The 15652-nt window shown below is 42.6% G+C and overlaps 1 protein-coding gene across 7 annotated transcripts in view; it reads left to right on the top strand.

The window, feature by feature from the left end:
• Positions 1–15652, top strand: part of ABCB5 (ATP binding cassette subfamily B member 5) — a 46137-nt gene that overhangs the window by 14701 nt on the left and 15784 nt on the right. For 3 of the 7 annotated variants that reach the window (XM_081883130.1, XM_081883129.1, XM_081883131.1), the window contains exons 3-14: positions 147–264; positions 350–404; positions 1663–1810; positions 3592–3652; positions 5293–5484; positions 5783–5954; positions 6603–6727; positions 7236–7413; positions 8921–9034; positions 10975–11085; positions 11439–11564; positions 13263–13466. In XM_081883130.1, the coding sequence (XP_081739256.1) occupies positions 147–264; positions 350–404; positions 1663–1810; positions 3592–3652; positions 5293–5484; positions 5783–5954; positions 6603–6727; positions 7236–7413; positions 8921–9034; positions 10975–11085; positions 11439–11564; positions 13263–13466 (1604 nt within the window). Of the gene's footprint in view, positions 1–146; positions 269–349; positions 405–1662; positions 1811–2532; positions 2673–3591; positions 3653–5292; positions 5485–5782; positions 5955–6602; positions 6728–7235; positions 7414–8920; positions 9035–10974; positions 11086–11438; positions 11565–13262; positions 13467–15652 lie in introns of those variants that run through there. The other 4 variants (XM_081883132.1, XM_081883133.1, XM_081883134.1 and 1 more) reach the window with 4 other exon arrangements.

Here is a 15652-nt window from a genome sequence, read left to right as displayed (position 1 = left end):
GTTTGTAGATGTGTTTAGGGTATGGGGCTGGCACCTGCCAAACGTAAGCGTTTTCCTGGAGAATTCGGTGAATAAAGTTTCAAACGAATTCTTTGGATTCCAACCCAACTATTTCTATGAAGTCCAACTGACTTTTCCATCAACAGAACCGCCAGGCTATGACAACCCTTTCCCATCAACAGAACCTCCAGCCTATGACAACCCTTCTTTCCATTTGGATGAAGAACCTACACCAAATGGTCATTTAAAGAAGAAGAAGAAAAAGTAGGTTTTTCCTTATGCACTTTGATGCCTTTCATTTCCCACAAATAACCTCAGCTGACTTGCTTTTCTGTTCAAAACTTTTCAGAAAGAAAGATGAGAAGCCAAAGAAGAAAGGGAAGGCAGTTGGCTTTTTCGAGCTGGTCAGTATGCTTCTTTGCCTTTGTCATTTTCTTTGGTTGGCTCAGATCACTCAGACACATGTACCCCTTCCCCATTTCCTCCATAGCACAAACAACATAACCCACAGGAACCTGGTGGCCTCCAGATGTTGTTGGACTCCCTTCATCCTTGGCCATTGGTCATTCTGGCTGGGACTGATGGGACTCCTAAAAATACCTGGAGGGCCAGGTATGGAAAGCTCTGTTTTAGGGGAAGAGTGATGAGGAAATATATGAGCCCATGCCCTGCTCTTGAGCCTACAATACAAAATATGAGGAAGACAACCAGCCATGTCTCTTTTTCTTCAAAATGAGATTTGGGATACCTAGTGCCGGCATCCCCAAACTCGGCCCTCCAGCTGTTTTGGGACTACAATTCCCATCATCCCTGACCACTGGTCCTGTTAGTTAGGGATGATGGGAGTTGTAGTCCCAAAACAGCTGGAGTGCCAAGTTTGGAGATGCCTGACCTAGTGTGAGGAACTAGTCAACTAAAAGAGAAAGGTGGGCTGTCGATCAACTCCCAGTTGCTCAGAGATGGAGAGAGCAATGGGAACAAAGAAACCATGAGAGAGAAGGTTAAAATGATGACTGAAAATTCTCAGCTGGAGAGAGGCCTTTCTGACGTAAGGTCCAGGCCCTCCCAAGTGTCCCTGTTTCCCAGGGACAGTCCAGGATTTACAGAAGCCATCTTGGTTTCTGATTTGATCCAAGAATGTCCTGCTTTTCCTTAGGACGTCCCTATTTTCATTAGAGAAATGTTGGAGGGTATGGAATTATGTGAAACCCCCCCCCCCCATGTCAAGGAGCTAAATAACCTTTAGAAGACATCTGAAGGCAGCCCTGTATAGTGAAGTTTTTAAATGTTTAATGTTTTATTATGTTTTTGTATATGTTGGAAGCTGCCCAGATGGAGGGAATAATAATAATAATAATAATAATAATAATAATAATAATAATAATAATAATAATAATAATAATAATTAATAATAATAAATTAATTAATTACAATAGAATGTCCCTATTTTCATCAGAGAAATGTTGGAGGGTACAAAGGTCTGTTCTGCATAAGCGGACGAAGAGCACCAGTAGGGTAGGAAGAACAGAAAGAAAGCCCAGCAGCCGACTAAGTATGATGTGTGTGTACATACATACGGGCATATACACAGAGACACACATATATACACACATTCTGCCATAATTTCACCTGATTCCTCCTGTTTTTTCTTTCTCAATTTAGTTTCATTTTGCAGATGGGCTAGATATTACATTAATGATAGTGGGGTTAATCACAGCTGCTGCAGCTGGAACTGGACAGCCACTTTTAATCATCGTCTTCGGCGAAATGACAAACAGCTTTGTGTCGACCGGTCACAATAATGTTACAGGTAAAAATTACTAAGTTTGCCCCATCTGTGCTTTTTTCGGATTATTGAGTTTCTTTTTTATTATTATTAATATATTTTAAATTTGCTTTTCTGTTTTATAATATCATCATCAATGCATTCTGTGTTAAAGTCATACACAGGATAATGAGAAAGAAAAATAACATAAATATAAGACATAAACACACACACACAGTGCTTTTTTCGGGGGGGGGGACACAGGGGTACACATACCCCTAAATGTTTTGTGAATCTAAGTTTGGTCTCATTGTGGGGCAATATTTCAATATGAGCAGGAAAATGAGAGTACCCCTAGACAGTGTTTTAGGAAAAAAAAGCAGTGTGTGTGAGAGAGAGAGAATATACGAATATTGTGGGCTTCTTGAGTTTCTAGACATCAAGAGACTGAGAATATTGTTGGAGAACACAGAGCTTTAAAATGCTAGAGATCAGTATTCACCTCCCCCCCCCTAATTTACATTCATAATCTTGATGAACTGTAATCAAGCAAAGGCTACTTCAAGCACTCAGTATAAAATAAAATAAATGAACCTTTGCTGAAGTGGTTAAATCTTGACAGCAAGAATGAGAAACTTGTAGCCCTCTGGATATTCTTGAACTACAAACCCCATCACCTCTGATCATTGATCACACTGGCTGGTGCTGATGGGAGTTGAAGTCCAAGAACTTCTGAAGGGCCAGAGATTTCCCATTGCTGCTTTACAGGAAGTTTAGCTTGGGAGAAGCAAATGGCTACTGTTTGGCAGCCATGGCAACTGGATCCGGCCTACAAATCAGGGTCCACTTGGGCATCAGTTTCAACAGTGTGGACAATGTGGCTTGAAAATGGATCTCATATGTTTGGGTAATTGCATGTTTCATACTTAGATGTCTACATACTAAAAGAATGCATTAGCAGAGATGTAAGGATATATAGGATGGGGGGATGAAAAAGCCACATGTGTCAAACAGGTTCCAATTAAAGGTAAAGGGACCCCTGACTATTAGGTCCAGCCGTGGCCAACTCTGGGGTTGCGGCGCTCATCTCACTTTATTGGCCAAGGGAGCCAGCGTACAGCATCCGGGTCATGTGGCCAGCATGACTAAGCCGCTTCTGGCGAACCAGAGCAGTGCACGGAAACGCCGTTTACCTTCCCGCCAGAGGACTTTGGACTGCTTTTGAACTGCTAGGTTGGCAGGAGCAGGGACCGAGCAATGGGAGCTCACCCCGTCGTGGGGATTCGAACTGCCAACCTTCTGATTGGCAAGCCCCAGGCTCAGTGGTTTAACCCACAGCTCCACCTGCGTCCCAGGTTCCAAATGCTATGTGCTTAAAAAACAACAACTCTCAATTTTATTTTGCCTTTTTTTCATGAGCGACTTTCCCATGGAGGGGTTGTGGGTTTAGTATTACTTAGTGGCTGTGTGACAGTCATATGTTTCTGTTAAATCCAGTTACGTTAAGTTGGGAAACATTACATGGAACTAACGTGCCATGCTTGGTCCCTCATGGACTGAATGCATGTTTTATTGACACTGACATATTTTTTAAAATGCCTAGGAAAGTTGCCTACATCATGAAGAGATCAGGTCTGAAGGTTAGAAACCAGCTAGCTGCTTAATGCCTGCAACTCTTAATCTTTCTTTACTTGAGACTTTTCGTTGTTAAGTCAAGTAATAATTAACAGTGCCATGCAATGCCATGTAAAAATGCTAAGATGGCATTGCCAGAAAATCTTGCAGACCTCTTCTGATAATTATAACTACTTCCTTCTATTTTGCAGAAGCTGCACTAGCTAATATCTCAGGATGTCCTCCTTCAGATATAGAAAACGAAATGACTGTGTAAGGACCTATCCAGTTATTATTTTTTAACTGAGCTATGGCTGAACATAAGAAGACTAAAGACCTGTTTAGCCCAATACCCTGTTTCCTTCAGTGGCTTGACAAATGCTGGTTGGGAAGTCACATCCCTCTTCCCACAGTTGTTCCCCAGTGACAGCTATTCAGATGATGTTGAATTAAATTTGTATACCACCCTATACAGACAGGGTGGTTCACAACATAAACTTAATTTCAGTGGGTCTGTTCCAAGGAATATGACCAGCATTGGATACAACCCAATTTCCCCCCCCCCCATTACCTTGAAAAATCATATTAAAACATTATAAGGAATTTTCTTCTGATAATGAGAGTGACATGAAGGATATATGGGTCTTTCTTCCAAAGAGTACTCTTCAAATGCTTGAACACAGGTACTCTGAAACTTGTGCCTCTGATTTATGAGGTAATGTATAGTCATCATGGCTAGTAGCCAGTTACAGATTTACCCTCCATAGACTTTCATCTTGCTCTCAAGCACATTGTGTTCCTTTATTTAACAGAATTCATAAACAGCTTGTTTGTTTTATTTTATAAAAACCTTTAAAAAAATCTAGCTAAAAACTAGGTAGTTCTACATAAAATAAGTTAAAATGGGTATTTAAAAGCAGTCAGAAGATTATTAAAATCAACTGTTGCTAAAAAGAGATAATAGAGTGGAACCTTGGTTCTTGAACTTAATCTGTTATGGCAGGGGTGAGCAAACCTTTTCAGCAGGGGGCCGGTCCACTGTCCCTCAGACCCTGTGGGGGGCCGGTCTATATTTGGGGGGGGGGAGAATGAATTCCTATGCCCCACAAATAACCCAGAGATGCATTTTAAATAAAAGGACACATTCTACTCATGTAAAAACATGCTGATTCCCGGACCATCCATGGGCCAGATTTAGAAGGTGATTGGGCCGGTTCTGGCCCCTGCACCTTACTTTGCCTACCCATGTGTTATAGGAATCCGAGTGACTCCTGAAACTGTTCGGAACCAAGGTGCGGCTTCCGATTGGCTGCCGGAGCTTCCTGCACTCAAACAGAAGCCACGTCGGACATTTGGCTTCCCAAAAACATCCGAGAACTAGAACGTTTACTTCTGAGTTTGTGGCATTTGGGAGCCGATTTGTTCATCAACTAAGCTGTGCGAGAACCAAGGTTCCACTGTACACATATAGTTTCCACCTGTCTGGGTAGGCTTGCCTAAGCAGAAATGTTTCAAGGAGGAACTGAAAAGAGTACAGTGAAGGCACCTGCTTAATGTCAGCAGGAAGGGAGTTACAAAACGTAGGTGCTGCCACACTAAAGGATCAGTTTCGTTTTGCACTTGCACTTCCTAACTGTGAGTGCAGCCTCAGTTCCCCAATATAAGAGTTGTAGCACAGAAGACACTGTTCACCTTCTAAGCTTTGCGAGCTGCCTCTTCGGCTGAATGGTGGCATAGAAATAACATCGCCTAACCTAGTACCCTCCAGAGATTTTGGACTCTAAATCACATCGTATCTAACTATTAGCCAGGATGACCTGTGCTGTTGAGAATTCTTGTCCCAAACGCTTGGAGGACATGATGTGGGAAACGTTGGATTGCAATACCCCATTGACCTGTCGTTTCTTCAACAGACATGCTTACTACTTTGTTGGTATTGGATTTGGGGTGTTGCTCTGCAGCATGATTCAGGTGTGGACCTTTGTGACCAGTTCTGCAAGACAAACGGCAAGGATACGCGAGAAGTTCTTTTTTGCTGTACTTCACCAAGAGATGGCCTGGTTTGATACCAACCAGATTGGAACACTGAACACGAGATTAACAGAGTAAGATGTTTCTGTTTTATGCTATAATCTGGGGAAAGGGGGGTGGGTCAGTGCCATGTAACAAAAACTGATTCCAGCTTTGGGCCAGGTGTAAATCCCTACATGGCTAGTTCCTAAATGCGTTTGCATACGCATTCCTTCTTCATAACCAAATGGATGGGAAGGTACATAGGCTGCCATACTGAGAAAAGTTTGTATTTAATGGCAGTGATTTCAACACCATTCAGAAAGGCGTTGAAGACTTAACTATTGAATAAAAACATCAACTGACATTCACATTTTTCATCCTTCATTGCAGTGATATTAACACCATTCACGAAGGAATTGGAGACAAGCTCAGCATAATAATGCAGAATTTAAGCACGTTTTTAACGGGCATTATCATAGGATTTGTGCACGGATGGAAGCTGACCCTGGTTATCTTGTCTGTTAGCCCGCTTCTCGTTGTATCTGGGGGTGTGTGGTCATATGTAAGTTGCTGGAACTGCTACAAACGAAAATTCTCCTTATCTGTGCAACAAAGGGGGGTGAAGAACCGAAGGAAAGAAGGATAAAATGAAAACCTGCATGGGGGGGGGGATGGCATGGTGTTCATGAACTAAAACACTCTTTAAAGACTGTGCCCCATTAACCTGGCATAACTTGGTGCCAAGAAAGTGTTCCACTGTGAGGAACCTAAGGCCTAGGGCCTAATGCAGCCCTCTGGGGCTTTCTCTGGGCCTTGGGACTCTGCCCAGGCTCCTCGCCTCACCACTCTGCTCCTTGACCACCTCAAGTGTTTCTGCATGCCTGGAAAGTGCCCTTGAACTATACTTATGCATCTTGCTTGCTTGGGTGAGGAGAGTTTTGCAGTATCTGTTGCTCACTTTTGCCTCTGGCCTGCAGCCCATCACTGGCATGCAGCCCTGCCGATGGTTGCCTATAAGACAATGCAGTCCATGGGCTAAAACATGTTCCTTACTCTGGTGTAAACCAGGGGTCATTCAGAGCTAGAATTGAAATACTGCCTATGAATAAAAGACCCGTCCCCGTTTCCTGTCACATAGATAGTTCTATGAGTTTATTGGGTTGTTCTGTGAAACAACTTCATTTTTCGTTTCATTTTTTACCTATTCCAGCTCCTGTCAGTGTTGACTACTAAAGAACTGTCAGCCTATGCTAAGGCAGGTGCTGTGGCAGAAGAAATATTGTCGGCCATCAGGACCGTTGTTGCTTTTAATGGGCAGGCGAAAGCTACAGCCAGGTAAGTCCGCTTCTAACAAGAAGCGTAATTGGAAAGCTATTTAGAAGGTACATTTGTTCCTTCTCTGAAGAAGCTGAAACAGGCATTCTTTGAGAGCATTAGAGATCAGCAACTGAAAGCATCCCTCCAGATTAGTGTAGAACCCAACGTGTGTATTGTTGCGCATGTTCAGGTGGAGATCAAGCTATAATTCTGCCCATCGAACATGGCTGATAGAAACAGGTTTGTAAGCCAGTGTGAACTATGTTCTTCGAACGTCTGCCTCCAACCAAGGGGCATCACGGATGAAACATGCCTGCTTTTCTCACGACATTTCTTTTTAAAACAGTGGGTTACACCTTCAGATAGGAAAAATCCAGTGTGGTTCTAGCAGCCTCAGAAGTTTTAAGCAGTATGGGGTTTGTTTGTAGAGATAAATTGCCATACATGGCAATGAGTACTTGCCTGTATGGAAGCAGAACTGAGTGGGAAATACCTTAAATAATCACATTTGGCGGTTTGTTTTCAGGTATGATGCAAACCTAGAGGACGCTAGGGTTGTTGGAATGAAAAAGAGCATCACCACCAATGTCTCTATGGGTGTCTCCCAGTTTTTCATATATGGATGCTATGCACTTGCCTTTTGGTATGGAACCAAGCTCACACTGGAGGAGGAAGAAAACTACAACATCGGGAAAGTATTAATTGTAAGTCAGTTGTCCTGCTGAATGCAGACTTTTTAAAAAATGGTCTCTGAACCAGGGGCGAACGAAGGCGTCGTGACACCCCGGGCGGGGCGTCGCTATGTAGGGCGCATGTGCGGCGTTATGTAGGAAGCATGCGCCATACGTAGCAATGCTGCACATGCGCTGTACATAGCGGTTTGCCACCGGCGGCACCGCTCCAGCGCCATACGGACGGTGGCGGGATCCCTCTGTCGTGATGCCGCACATGCGCTGTACATTGCCGTTTGCCGCCAGCACCGGGATCCTCTGCTCGCGGCTGCAGCCATGAACGGAGGATCCTCCATATGCAGCTGTGGCATGGCTGCTCATGCCGCCACCATCACCCACGGAGTGCCTTCTTGTCACCCCACCCAAGCCATGGATCCCAGGGTGCAGTGCCCCCCCCCCATTGTGACGCCACTGCTCTGAACTTATAAGTAAAGGCTGCATTGGAGATTTGAGCCCAACCCACAGAAGCCTTGCTACCTGGTTCTGCACATATTATCTTGATCTGCAGATCAGTATATGCAGTAATGGACTTCGTATCAAACCGGTGCTGTGTGGATACTGGAAGCAGTAATTTCCAACATTCACACTTTGTTTAAGTGTATATGTATGTGCCATTGGGCAAGGACATTAGGGCAGAAGTCTAGTACTCTTCTCTTGGCTTAGTTCATCATCATCATTTTATTTATTCAACTTATACACTGTCCTATAATTGGAGGTCTCAGGGTGGTTCACAACAATACCACAACACAGAAAATCAAACCAAACACAATAACCCAATAAACCCATTGCAACCTAAAGAGGGAATGCCATTAAGCCCAGAATCTAACATTAAATCTCTCTGTGTGTGAACCTTATCTACCATCACAATATGCATAATTTGACCTGTTTTCTTGTTGATGCACATAACATCCAGCAAGGCAGTCTGTACACAAAATCCTACTCTGCACAGATTTCCTCCCTGAAGTGGCACCTCTTGATAAAATAAGCGAGACAGAGGTGCCTCTATCAGAGCTAAGTCAATCAACCGCTCCACCTGTTTGCAGAAATAACCATACTATGCACTCTTAGAATCACAGAATTGTAGAGTTGGAAGGGAACGCGAGGGTCATCTTCTCCAACCCCCTTGCAATGCAGGAATCCTTTTGTCCAGTGTGGGTTTTGAACCCATGGCCCTGAGTTCAAGTCACGTGCGCTACAGACTGAGCAATTTAACTGCTGTTTCCATTGGACACAATAACTAGACTGCATAGGAGGTTTTTAATAGGTGAAAAAACTTGAGAGAGGGGAGAAATGTTTGTAAAAGTGATTCTGCTGTAAACAAAATTAAAAAGTCATGTTAACTTGGAGGTAAGTTGCATGTGTTCAGTGAGGTTTATTTCCAGGCATAGAATTGCAGTTGTAATTGTTGTGGTACTGCATTAACTGATGGCAAATCCCTAGTTTTCAAATGCTAATTATTTCAACCATTTCCTCACTGTAGGTGTTCTTTTCTGTGATTGTTGGTGCATTTTCCATTGGACAAGCCTCCCCAAATTTGGAGAGTGTGGCTAATGCTCGAGGAGCAGCCTATGAAGTCTTTAGTATTATCAGGAAGGTATTTATTGGCTGGGATGTATGATATGACTGCTGTAATCATCTAATTACCTTAGTATCACACAGACTCTTATAGAAGGTTATGAATTATCCTAAGCCATTTCTTGAATTAGCATTGCAAATATGGGAAAAATTGGATTTTAAAACAAACAAACAAACCCATTACTATCCCTTTATAGTTATGGCTTTAAAACAGAAAAAAATGCAACCAGTTTGGGCGACATGTGGGATAACAAGATTTAATGATGTGTTTACAGATGGATTGTGGGCAACTATAGCACTGAGAAATTCTCAGGGCTCGAGAAACGCAATGGTCAACAAGGCGGCTCAGGTAGGATGGCATTGCTGGCTCACCTTCCCAATGCCAAGCATCACTGCTGATTTCTGAGAGAGAGGAGTGAGACACAGGGAACTCTGCAGCAATATACGGTAACACTTCTGCTGCTGTGCTGAGCTCCTTGCCCCTTTCAGGAACTGGCAGCAACACTCAGCACCGGGAAGGAAAGTGAGCAACAGCATTCTACATTTGCCGCCGTCTTGCTGCTCACTGCAATTTGGATAGCCAAGCTACTGGTAGGGGCATTCCTGGAAGCACCTCAAATTGCATAGCTGTCAACTTTTCCCTTTTCTTGCGAGGAATCCTATTCAGAATAAGGGAATTTCCCTTAAAAAAGGGAAACGTTGACACCTATGTCAAACTGGCATACACAATAAGGCGGTTCATTAAAAACTTTTTTTTAAAAAAAATGCCTGCTCCAAAGGTCTTATCTTACTACACTAGGGATTATATAGCTATAGCTGAAATTTCATGCATATCAGTTAATATCTTGACCCTCCTCCACAAAAATAGCTGTTTACTTGGCCATTTTCCTATGTCGTGAAGGTTGAAATTTCAATTCATTGCAGCAGGGTCAAGATACTAACTGATATGCATGAAATTTCAGATATAGCTATATAATCCCTAGTGTAGTAAGATAAGAGCTTTGGAGCAGGCATTTTTTTTTTAAAAAAAAAGTTTTTTATGAACCGCCCTAATACACAATTCTCACAAAATACAGCTTTTATCTTCACAACAACTCTTTGGGGTAGGCCAGGCTGAGAGAAAATGACTGCCCCAAGGTCAGCCAGTGAGCTTCATGGCCACGTGAGGATTTGAACATGGGCCTCCCCAGTCTTAATCCAGAACTCTAACCACTACACCATGCTAACAAGAAAGGAATCACCTCAGCCTTGTGCTTTAGCCCACAAATAATCATTCCTCAGGTAAAAGGTAAAGGGACCCCTGACCATTAGGTCCAGTCGAGACCGACTCTGGGGTTGTGGCGCTCATCTCGCTTTATTGGCTGAGGGAGCCAGCGTACAGCTTCCGGGTCATGTGGCCAGCATGACTAAGCCGCTTCTGGTGAACCAGAGCAGCACACGGAAACGCTGTTGACCTTCCCGCCGGAGCGGTACCTATTGATCTACTTGCACTTTGATGTGCTTTCAAACTGCTAGGTTGGCAGGAGCAGGCACCGAGCAATGGGAGCTCACCCCGTCACAGGGATTCGAACCGCTGACCTTCTGATCGGCAAGTCCTAGGCTCTGTGGTTTAACCCACAGTGCCACCCGTGTCCCTTCATTCCTCAGGAGCACTCATATATTTATTTATGAGGTGTTAAAATAAAGTAGCTGCAGCAAACCGGCTTTTTCGCCACTTTATTTTTCATAAGTGTATTATGCAAGTTGAGATCTTTGAACTTCATTGTGAATCCTGCTCCCCGCCATCTGAAATGGCAATTCTGGTTTCCAGAAATACAGCCCTTTTGAAAGAAAAGAGACTCGTGCAGTACTTTAAAGAGTGAAATGGCCTGTTTGTTTATCATTAGACATAAAATGAAGAACATGCCTGTGTTATGCCACAGTTACAGAGATGTATCTTACTTCCAATTTCCTTTCCAGCCGCGCCCCATAGATAGCAGTTCCAGTGAGGGGTTCAAGCCAGACAAACTGCGAGGAGAGATTGAATTCAAAGACATCTGTTTCAGCTATCCCTCAAGGCCTGATACTCAAGTAAGCTTTTCTTTTTTCTTTTTTCCCCCTCTTTTTGGTTGTTTTGGGTATTTAAGGAAATGTGCATTAAGATTTACTGTGTGTTCAAATAAGTGCTGATAGGTTTTGTTAAAATATATCACCAGGATTGCTGTTGTTTAACAAAATAAAAAGATGAGCAACTAAATCAAGTGTTTGCATTCAGAACACAACGTGTGTTTTTCAGATACAGCAACCATGTCTCTGTTAACATGTTTCATTTTTTAGGATGTTGTTCATCGATCAAATCACCCTGAAGGTCTCTGTGATCTCTGGGTTGTTGTTGTTTTGTTTCATTGTGTTTTAAATGTTTAAATGTTTGTGAATAATTCCAGATTCTCAAAGGTCTGAGCTTAAAAATTGAGCCTGGGAAAACTATTGCTCTTGTCGGTTCCAGTGGCTGTGGGAAAAGCACTACAATTCAGCTATTGCAGAGATTCTACGATCCCGCTGAAGGAGAGGTATGTTTTGACGGGACCATAGCTGTTCAATTTTCAGTGTCACAAGTTGCAGCTTGCTATATGAAAAAGCACTGAAATATTTGGTTGGAAGTCATTGCTGTAAGAGATTCATCTGTGCTTTTGCCACTGTGTTAAGAAATCCCATTTTAAATACTTTCACTAAATTTAAGAGCAATTCTTAGTCTGTGCTTCCTGCTTCTGGTCATTTAGTTTATATATTATTTCAACAGAATAAAAATGGTCACAAATGATTTTCCACACACACACACAAATACTGTTAACATTTTCATTTATAGATATTATACATGTATACATACATGGCTATATTTTTGATATTATACTCTACACAGATAATACTTTTGTTAAAATTAATCTTAGAAATTCTCTAAATTATTTGATTATTTGGCCTTCCTTTACTTGACGTTCTTCTTTGCCCAAATCTGCTGTGCCCTTATCTGAAGCTGGTTCCTTCCTCAATCCTTGACATTTACTCTTTCTGCTGTCTGATCTCCATCTTTAGTTTTGGGCCATGAATTTGGATTATTTTCCATCTTTGAAAATGTCGACTTAAGATTCCCTTCCATCTCATGCAGCTCTTCAATAGTTTTAACTGTCAGTCATTGTCCTTACTGAAAGTCTAAACAGAATGCCCCATCTCTATTTTTTTTTTATTCCTTAATTGATATTTTAGAAATTTAAACTCCCTATGTTTAGTAAGAACATCAGGACGGATATAGATAATATTTCAATATTATGGCCTTTGATTGATAATTTTTCACCCACCTAGTTAAAATAGTTAATGGCCTCTTATTCTCATAAGCTAATAAACTTGACCATAATGTAACTTGGAAATATTCTCCATATTTGGCTAGCACCCAGCCTGAATGCTACCTTTATATTATTGGATCAGAACTGATCTAATTATATATATTGTGTCAAATGTTCATTTAAGAAAACTACCACGTTCCTTCTCTGCAAGCCTACCAGGACCCCTCTAAGTTTTGAATTTCTCTTGCATATTTCTTGCTGAAGTTATTCTAAATTGTCTCTGGCTTTATCTAATCCCACTTCCAACTCCCAATTTGTAGTTTTTGCTTTTCTTAGCAATGCCTTGTTCTCTTTTTGATTTTGTTGCCCGTTTTTTTACCTTTATGACCTACTGTAGTCTCAAGTCAATATACAGTATGCAACTCTTATTGAAACTAATTGCCTAAATACAAAACGTTCATATTAAGAAGGTTCATAAGATTTGGCCAGGGCAAGTATGTATGTACATATGTGTCAACATTTTAGCTTGCTTTTCCCTTAATGAAAGAGGCTGCATTCAAGCAATCATGATAAGATATGAACAAACATCATTTCCCCTCTTTCCCCTCCCTTTGCAATTGAGTAAACAAACCAAGAAGTCATCTATTAGGCTCAAACCAGGAAACTGTGGTCAGTGGTTTCCAAACAAGTCTGGATCTGAAGCCAACTTGAAATCATAGTTTCATATCCAGACTTCTTTAAAAGCAAATAACCACAGTTTTGTGGTTCAGATATAATGGAAAACTATAGCTTACTGAAGTATATTTATCCTTCCATCATCTGTAAAGTTACAAGTTATCTAAGAAAGTTTATCTGAATGTAGCTATTAACTAGGCCCATTTTAAAACCTGCTTTTGTGACCTCTTACAAATTGCTACATCTTTATCCCAGATAACCATAGATGGACACGATATCCGGACACTCAATCTCAAGTGGATGAGAGAAAACATTGGCATTGTAAGCCAGGAACCTGTATTGTTTGCTACTACAATAGCAGGCAACATCCGGTACGGCAGAGAGGATGTTACTGATGCTGACATTGAGCAAGCAGCAAAAGAAGCTAATGCTTATGACTTCATATCCAAACTTCCTGATGTGAGTACCTGAACTGTCACATTCTCTGTTACGATCTGGAGAACTTCGTTCCTACATGTGCAACGATTTACATGTGTCAGCTTTTAAACTACAGTCGTACCTTGGATCTCAAATGCCTTGACTCCCGAACAAATCGGCTCCCGAACAATCGAAACCTGGAAGTGAGTGTTCCGTCTGCTGTAGCTTCTGATTGGCTGCGGGACGCTCCTGCAGCCAATCGGAAGCCACGCCATTTTTGAACGGTTTTGGGAGTCAAACAGACTCCCGGGATACATTCTGTTCGAGAACCAAGGTACAACTGTACAGTGGTACCTCTGGTTGCGAACGGGATCCGTTCCGGAGCCCTGTTTGCAACCTGAACAGAATGCAACCCGCGTCTGCGCATGCCTGGGTCACAATTCACCACTTCTGCGCATGCACATGACGTCATTTTGCGCATCTGCACATGTGCAAGCTGTGAAACCCGGAAGTAACTGTTTCTAGTACTTCCAGGTCACCGCGGCACGCAGCCTGAAAAGACATAACCTGAACTGAATATAACAAGAGGTATGACTGTATTGCTAATTGTTTTTCACTCCAGTAGATGGACAAAGAATTTTTCTTTTTTAAAACAACAACATAGCTGTACATCTGGCTGTGGGAGGAGGCACTGGAGTGAGTGGAAATGCCCCTCTGCTCAGCTCTGAAGCTAAACTGGCCTCCTGTCACTGGTCCAAAACAGGGCATTTGGGGGAGTCAGTCCAGGAACCACTCTTACCGCCATCGCATGATTGAGCCCAACCATTGGCAGTTTAATCTTTAGTCTTGGCAGGCTATCCTGCCCTGCAGTGTGGTTGGCTGGGGAATTTACAATGGCTGGCTGCTGGGAGGTGACTCCTCACTACTCTGGGAATGGAGGGTAGCCCACGAGAGGCCACAAGCACTGCCCACCTAGAGCCGGGTAAGCAGCTATTTGCTCACAGACACACCCTGGCAGCCACAAACACCTTGAGCTGCAGATGGGGCAGTGCCCTGCTGCTCTGCAAAACCTCACCAGCAGAGCTTTTGCATGTAAACAACAACCAAAGCTTCCAAAGTAATCTTTCTTCAATTTTAGGTGTGCTCATACGAGTCTGATCTCAGCAAGCTGAGATAAGGAAGAGCACCCTCTCCCACACTTCCTGTTCCCTTTCCAGATTCTGAGTCACTTCTCTTAGATTCATTACTCATGAAACAATGCATACTTATAATTAAAGTGTTTCTTTAATAATGACCACCATTTTCTCTCTTTTTCTTTGCTGGAGCAACCTTTGGCTTACACAGATTCTATAGGCAAACTGTTAAATTACTGATTGCATGCATATTCATTATTATCACAGATATGCTTCAGAAGCTTCTTAAATCAAATTCTTTGTTCCTATGTTTTCTGGATACCCAGTCCTCTTCAAATGTGTGGCTTAGATGAGTCATTGTCTAAGTGTGGTTAATCATTGAGATGGCTCCAGTCAAACAAACCTTTGCTTCCTTTTGATAACAAAAAACTTATTCTTAGCAAATGGCATATTCCATCTTACAGGACACACTGATGAATCCAAGGTGAATAGCTAACCAAATTATTTAGACTGCTCACACAAATGAAGAAACCCATTTTATTACTGGAGTGCCAACATAGCATTCTTTCGCCCTTTCTTTTCTCCATTGGGAAAGTTTCCAGGTTTTGTTAGCTAAAACTGTCCCTGATATAAAGGTAAAGGGACCCCTGACCATTAGGTCCAGTCTCGGACGAATCTGGGGTTGCAGCGCTCATCTCGCTTTATTGGCCGAGGGAGCCGGCGTACAGCTGCTGGGTCATGTGGCCACCATGACTAAGCCGCTTCTGGCGAACCAGAGCAGCGCACGGAAATGCTGTTTACCTTCCCGCCAGAGCGATACCTATTTATCTACTTGCACTTCATGCTTTCGAACTGCTAGGTTGGCAGGAGCAGAGACCAAGCAATGGGAGCTCACCCCGTTGTGGAGATTCGAACCACCAACCTTCTGATAGGCTCAGTGGTTTAACTCACAGCACCACCCGCATCCCAGATATTTACAGATATATCTGTTAGCACCATCTGTGCTGCAAGTAATAAGTCTTTATGCTCATGAGCAGGGGTCAGCAAACTTTATCAGTAGGGGCCCAGTCCACTGTCCCTCAGACCTTGTGTGGG

The sequence above is a fragment of the Podarcis melisellensis genome (genome assembly GCF_964234715.1).
Source record: "Podarcis melisellensis genome assembly, chromosome: 12".
In the NCBI taxonomy this organism is placed as follows: domain Eukaryota; kingdom Metazoa; phylum Chordata; class Lepidosauria; order Squamata; family Lacertidae; genus Podarcis; species Podarcis melisellensis.
The sequence above is the reverse complement of the archived record's forward strand: the minus strand, read 5'-3'. Positions and strand labels throughout refer to the sequence as shown.